Raw genomic sequence first — 7129 nt, 5'->3', positions numbered from 1 at the left:
GGAGGGCGTGCAGGCTGTGAAAACAAGGCTGTGACCAGGCTCGCCCCCTCAGGGCAGAAAAACACGGCGACGCTGGTGGTCAGAAAGGACACGGTGAGGGAGGATCGGAGGTAAACTGAGCAGGTACGTGCAGGAGCAGTGACATCAGGCAGGCACTGTCGACACTGACAGGTCTGGATGAGCCACCCCCACACCCCCAACATCCAAGAAATTACATGGGACTTAGTGTTTGAAAACAACTTAAATAGCCCGTGGAACCGATATACTGGTAAACTTAAATATTCTAGAGTTGCAAAACAGTGAGCAAGCCTAACCAGTTGTGTGCAAGTGCTAGTGCAGGTTACAATATAAAATTGACACTTGTTGCTATTTCATTCTCTATCTCACCCTGAGAAGGGTTGAGAGCAAACGGAGGAGACACAACTCATTTCAAACAAAACGTGAATGAAGATAAAAGCAGACGAGTTCAGTACCTTTTCCTGTAACGCAGTTAAGGATTTTAAGCTCTGATCTCGGACTCTAAGCTCCTCCTCCAGTTTCCGCATAGTACTGTTAGTGTTCCGCAAGTCACATGCAAGGGGGAAGGGAGTGGTTGGAGAGTTAAATGGGATGATGGTTCAGTCGCATGCAGAAGAATCGGGAATCAAATGGGATACAACAAACAAGGAGACGGGGAGAAACAAACGCGACAATTGTTGTGATGGTCTGGAGCTCTGAGAATTGACGTATCGAGCACAAACGCGACAGAATGCAATGTCACTTTCCGCCAACTGCCCTCTCCTCCCCTTCACCTGACGAAGGAGCTGCGCTCCGAGAGCGTGCAATTTCAAATAAACCCGTTGGTGAACTGTTATGTGACTTCTGACCTCGTCCACCCCAATCCGACACAGGCGTCTCCACCATCACCGGGTGGGTTGGGACAGAGAGTACCGTCCAAGGGCGCCAGGCAAAGGGTTCGCTCGGCCGCGGTGCCCCCCCATGGGCAAGCGGCCCGGGCTCGCGCCTTGGAAGGTGGCAAGGTTGGGCAGCTGTTTGGCAAATGCACAGGACCGGGGGCACGTCCTGGAGACCCACGCTTGCTCCTAACTGAGGGAATCTCTTCCAGCCCGCACTGCCTTTCCAAGGGACACCCAAACAGGGGTTCGGGGTTAGGGCAGAGGAGAGCGTGGGAGGATTGAAAGAGAGAAAGGGAAGCAAAGACGAGAATGAGAAAAGAATAAAAGGAAGGGAAAAGAGAGAGAGAGGGAGTGTGAAGGATGGAATTGTGCAGGGTAGACTAAGCAGCTAACATTTGATGTTGCTGCTTCTGTGACCCAGAGATAGCTGGAAGCCAGTGGGCTAATAATTCTCGTGGAGTGGAGGGGTAAACTGGGATAGAAGGGGGAGGAATTAGAGAACGTCGGGATGTCACGTGAGGAAAAGAATACTGATACTAATTCATCATCACTGACATTCGACTGGAATCTACCAGAGAATTGACCCCCTTCGCTGTATTGGCTACAATGCAGTTGGTGTCCGTATAGTTGGACGTAATTAACCCCGTAACGTCTGGGAGCTGGGAACTTCCCCTCTGCACGCTGTCAAGAGGATTCTGCTGGCATAAAGCAGGTTTCAAACAGGTGCCCAGGTCTCTCTTTGCTCAATTCGTCTGTGGGACGTGGGCACCAGTGAGACTTATTGGCCATCCTGAAGTGAGCTCCAGAAGTAGATGGTGAGCCACCTTCCTGAATCACTCTAGTCTGCCCGATTGTAGTGACCACCCACAGGGGAAAAAAAAAGAACAGAGTTGCAAAATTTGGACCTATCGACAGCAGAGGAGTGGTCGATAGCTTTCCAAATCAGGAGGAGATGCGGCTCGCAAGGGAACGTGCGACATCTTCCAGTCAGTGACCTCCATTGGAAAGGGAAGTGGACGGGGAGACAGGAAGGAAAGTTTCTCATGATGCAGTGTTTCCTGCTTGGCTTTGGCTTCTGTTTACTTGGGTTAAGCAACCCATTGAAGTTCAGGTGAGTGTGAACCTATTGTCGGTATGCGAGCTATTGGCCAGCTAGTACTGCGGCCATTGGCTAGTTTTTGAGAGGATCTGATTGAAACGTACAATATTCCAACAGGCTGGCTGCAGGGAGGGATGCTTCCTCTGGCTCAGGGAGTTGAGAGCCATTGGCCAAAGTCTCAGGATGTTGGGTAGACCATTCAGGACAAGGAAGCATTTCTTGACTCAGTGGTCAAACCGTGGGACACTCTCCCACTGTAGAGGCCAAGCTACTGAATATATTCAGGAAAGACAGCAAGAGAGTAGACTTTAGAGACATGAGGAGAAAGTGGGATTATGGGATTGAGGCACAGGATCAGCCACCATCTTGAAGGGCAGGGCAGCCACGAGGGGCAGAGTGGGCCTATTCCTGTCCTAGTTTTTACAGCCCAACAGTAGCCAGCACCTTCAGGGCGTCATCATGATGCTTCATTGAGAATCAGGATGTGTGCGCGTGTGTGTGTGTGTGTGTAAGAACTGGGGTATTTATCTGGTAAGATAACCCAAACATTTGACCAATACTCAGACTCCAACAAACACAGAAACTGAGCTAATCCACCCAGCCCGCACATCCCTGTGCACTACAGAACAATTTCCCCATGGCTAACCCACCCAGCCCACACATCCCTGCGCACTACGGGATGTGTGGGCTGGGTGAGTTAGCCATGGGGAAATGCCCCATAGTGCCCAGGGATGTGTGGGCTGAGTAGGTTATAGCCACGGGGAAATGCCCCATAGTGCGCAGGGATGTGCGGGCTGGGTGGGTTAGCCATGGGGAAATTGTCCCGTAGTGCGCAGGGATGTGCGGGCTGGGTGGGTTAGCCATGGGGACATTGTCCCGTAGTGCTCATGGATGTGCGGACTGGGTGGATTAGCCATGGGGAAATGCCCCATAGTGCCCAGGGATGTGTGGGCTAGGTGGGTTAGCCATGGGGAAATGCCCCATAGTGCCCGGGGATGTGCAGGCTGGATGGGTTAGCCATGGGGAAATGCCCCATAGTGCCTAGGGATGTGTGGGCTGTGTAGGTTAGCCATGAGGAAATGCCCTATAGTGCCTGGGGACGTCCGGCTGGGTGGGTCAGCCATGGGGAATGCTGGGTAACAGGGAATAGGGTAGGGGATTGGGTCTGGATGGGACGCTCTTGGGAGGGGTGGTGTGGATCCAATGGGACAAAATTGCCCGCATCCATACTTCAGACACGCCAACAGGCCGTGGATCAAACCGATACCTTCCCCGTATTCAGCTGACTCTATCGCAGAGCTCAGGTCAGGAAACCAAGGGGATCTCGGAGGCTGGAGGACCCACCTCCCCGATTTCAGCCACATCCCTTGCCAGCAAACAGAATACTCACCACTCAGTCACCTCAGCGCGTTCCTCTGTGCGCTCAAGGTCGCTCTCAATGATCACCAGCTTACGGGCAACCTACAGGGGAAGAAACGGCACAGGTTGGAAGCTATCCGTCCTCACCGGTGAAGCTACAGTCTGAACTTTTTTTTAAAAACACTGCACGATCCACTGACGTACAGCAGTTTGCAGCTGCAACAGGGGGCGGTTCAGAGCTGTGGCACTGAAGAGCAGCGATACGAGATGGGAGGGTAAGCCATGGGGAAATTGTCCCGTAGTGCCCAGGGATGTGCGGGCTGGGTGGGTTAGCCATGGGGAAATGCCCCATAGTGCCCAGGGATGTACAGGCTGGGTAGGTTAGCCATGGGGAAATTGTCCCGTAGTGCGCAGGGATGTGCAGGCTGGGTGGGTTAGCCATGGGGACATTGTCCCGTGGGGGGGGAGTGGAAAGCAGGGTTTGAAAGACCCACGAGACAGGCTACAACACGCACCAGCGTCCCAAGAAGAGATGGCATCGTGCTCACCGGATGCTGCAGATATCAAACATCGAGAATGCCCGAGCGGTTTCCAAACCTTCCCTGACCCGTACCTTCCCTTCGCTGATTCAATGGGCTCAAGGTGCATTCACGTACACCAGCTCTGCTGTCCTCGTGGGATGAGCCTCGGGTCAGCAGACCTCCCCAACAAGCAGATTCCCCATTGACCCCTGCACTCCCACACAACCTCCCTCCCCCGCCCCCAACACCTCTTCATGGAATGAAGCCCATGTCAGCAGGATTGCATGGCAACCGCATTAAAGACACCCCCCTCCCCAGCTCACCTCTTCATACTTGCGGTCTGCCTCCTCTGCAATGTGCTTGGCTTCTTTCAGCTGGATCTCTTGCAGCTCCATCTTCTCCTCATCCTTCAGGGCCCTATTCTCAATCACCTTCATTCCTCTGAGGACGGGGAAGAGAGGAGTCTCCAGTCAGTTCGACCCCCAGAGTGGGTAGGAATTCGTTCGATCATCAACCCTCCACCCCAGACTCCACACTGCGAGATCGGTCGTAGAAGTCATGCCGCCCAGAAACAGACCCTCTGGCCCAACCAGTCCGTAATCCCAAAATAAACTAGTCCCACCTGCCTGCTCCTGGCCCATATCCCTCCAAACCTTTCCTGTTCATGCACTTACCCAAATGCCTTTTAAACGTTGTCACTGTATCCACATCCACCACTTCCTCAAAGTTCATTCCACACGCAAACCATCCTGTGTAGAAAATCCCCCCCCTCCCCGGTGTCTTTTTAAAATAAAGACTCTCTCCTCTCATCTTAAAGAATGTGCCCCTAGTCTCTTAATCCCCCATCCTGGGGAACAGACACCTACCATTAACCCTATCTATCCCCCTCATGATTTTACAAACCACCGTAAGGTCATCCCTCAACCTCCTACGCTCCAGTGAAACACGACCTGGCCTTTCTTGATAACTCAAACCTTCTAAACCTAGCAATTTTCTGGTAAATCTCTTCTGAGGCTTTCCAGCTTAATAATATCCTTCCTATAACTGGGCGACCAGAACTGGACACAGTACTCCGGAAGAGGTCTCACCAACGTCCTGTACAACCTCAATAAGGAATCCCTAACCAAATGATTGAGCAGTGCAGGCAAGCATGCTAAACACAGTCTTTGTTACCTTGTCTATAAAGAATTACGGACCTGAACCCCTTAGTCCCACTGTTCTACATCACTACCCAAGGCCCTACCATTAATTGTGTAAGTCCTACCTGTTTGTTGTAGAAAAATGCAGCACCTTGCATCATCCTAACAGCTGTCAACTGAGCACAATGTTCAACAACACTTAAAGCTGCAAAACTTCGTGAACAGCAGGTTTCAAAGTGATCTGCTGACACTGCTGGTAGGAATTTATTAAATTTAGTTTTGTTTTCAGGGGAGGAACGCTTTATGAGATCAGATACTGTGGCTGAATGACACCTATGATTTAACTGCCATTCAGTGGCAGATGGAGTTTAGTTTAGATAAAAGTGAGGTGCTGCATTTTGCCAAGGTAAATCAAGGCAGGATTTATACACTTAATGGGAAGGTTCTGGGGAATGTTGCTGAACAAAGACCTTGGAGTTTCGTAGTTCGTAGATTCTTGAAGGTGGAGTCACAGGTGGATATGATAGTGAAGCCTTTGGTATGCTTGTCTTTATTGGTCAGAGCATTGAGTATAGGAGGTCATGTTGCGTCTGTACAGTACATTGGTTAGGCCACTTTTTAAATACTAGATTACTTACTTACAGCGTGGAAACAGGCCCTTCGGCCCAACAAGTCCACACCGACCCTCCGAAGCGCAACCCACCCAGACCCATTCCCCTACATTTACCCCTTCACCTAACACTATGGGCAATTTAGCCTGGCCAATTCACCTAACCTGCACATTTTTGGACTGTGGGAGGAAACTCATGCACCCGGGTCTCTGGCGCTGTGAGGCAGCAGTGCTAACCACAGTGCCACCCAATTGCGTTTAATTCTGATCTCTCTGGCATAGTAAGGCGGTTGTGAAGCTTGAAAGGGCGCAGAAAAGATTTACAAGGATGTTACCAGCTTTAGAGGGTTTGAGCTACAGGGAGAAGCTGAATAGTCTGGGGCTGTTTTTCTGGAGCGTCAGAGCCATGTGTCCAGGCAGAAGCATTTCCCTCCTCTTCCTCCAACAGGCGCCTCTTTTGGGAAGGAAATTCTGGCGTCCTTACACAGGTGTGCCCATGTGAGACACCAGGGCCACAAATGGCCTTGGATAACCACTTAATTCAAGGGGTACTGGGGGTCATCCAGCAGAAGAGAAACAAGGGGGGAAAAAAAAAGTCAACGAGACACGGTGACATATTCTGCACGCCACAGTGGCTCAGTGGTTAGCACTGCTGCCTCACGTGTGGGGGTTAGGGGAATTGGCCATGCTAAATTGTATGGAGTGTTCCGGGATGTATAGGTGAGGTGCATTAGTCAGGGGAAACGTACAACAACACGGTAGGGGAATGGATCTGGGTGGGTTACTCTTCAGAGGGTCGGTGTGGACTTGTTGCTTCCACACTGTAGGCATTGTGTATTCTGGCGGTCCAATGCTGACACCAGAGGACAAATCACCCCGGAACCAGATAAGACCCGTGGAAGATCGTTCACTGGCTTGAGACTAGGGAGGGAACATAGAGAGCTGCACCGGCCATAGGGTGAAACACGGTCTGTCGCTGCAGGAGAAAGTGAGGGCTGTCTGTCACTGCAGCCAGGGCCACTGTGAAGGGCAAACGAAGGTGCGGCAGCTCTATTGGGAGTTACCTGGCTAGCGGACTGCTCGCGTCAGGGCTTGCAACCACACTGCCACGTCAATTAATCAGGACAAGGCTTCGCTCGTGATCTCTGCTGTCAGTGTGGTACAAACAGATAGCAGCGGTCTGAACATGGCTCGAATAAATTAGTGACACAAAGGCTCAACAGAAATATCTACTGTCCTTAAAAACATTGTGCTTATGTATTGGGGTTCCCAGCATCGTTTCCACCCCCACCTCCCACTGAGACCGGACAACTGTGTCCAAACCATGGACGTGTACAACTTGAGAGATTTATTATTTGCAAAGGAGCAGGAGATGGTGTGTTTATCTAACTTAAACCCCCCCCTCTATTTGCTTTGACCATTCCTGGTGGAAGTAAGTCCCTCATCCCTCCCTTCGCACTCACCTCCTCCACCACTCCCCCCGCACCCCCACCCCCCTAAAAGTC

The 7129-nt window shown here is 51.4% G+C and overlaps 1 protein-coding gene across 1 annotated transcript in view; it reads right to left on the bottom strand.

The window, feature by feature from the left end:
• Nucleotides 1–368: 368 nt before the first annotated feature.
• The window catches only part of LOC122544695 (tropomyosin alpha-3 chain-like), a 34599-nt gene continuing 27838 nt past the window's right edge, over nt 369–7129 (bottom strand). Inside the window, exons 6-8 of the mRNA XM_043683980.1 lie at nt 4199–4316; nt 3386–3456; nt 369–549 (exon numbers count right to left, since the gene is read on the bottom strand). Coding sequence (XP_043539915.1) covers nt 384–549; nt 3386–3456; nt 4199–4316 — 355 coding nt within the window. The 3' untranslated portion in view covers nt 369–383. The remainder of the gene's footprint in view (nt 550–3385; nt 3457–4198; nt 4317–7129) is intronic.

The sequence above is a fragment of the Chiloscyllium plagiosum genome, chromosome 51, assembly GCF_004010195.1.
Source record: "Chiloscyllium plagiosum isolate BGI_BamShark_2017 chromosome 51, ASM401019v2, whole genome shotgun sequence".
NCBI lineage: Eukaryota > Metazoa > Chordata > Chondrichthyes > Orectolobiformes > Hemiscylliidae > Chiloscyllium > Chiloscyllium plagiosum.
This window is presented reverse-complemented; position numbering and strand designations above follow the sequence as displayed.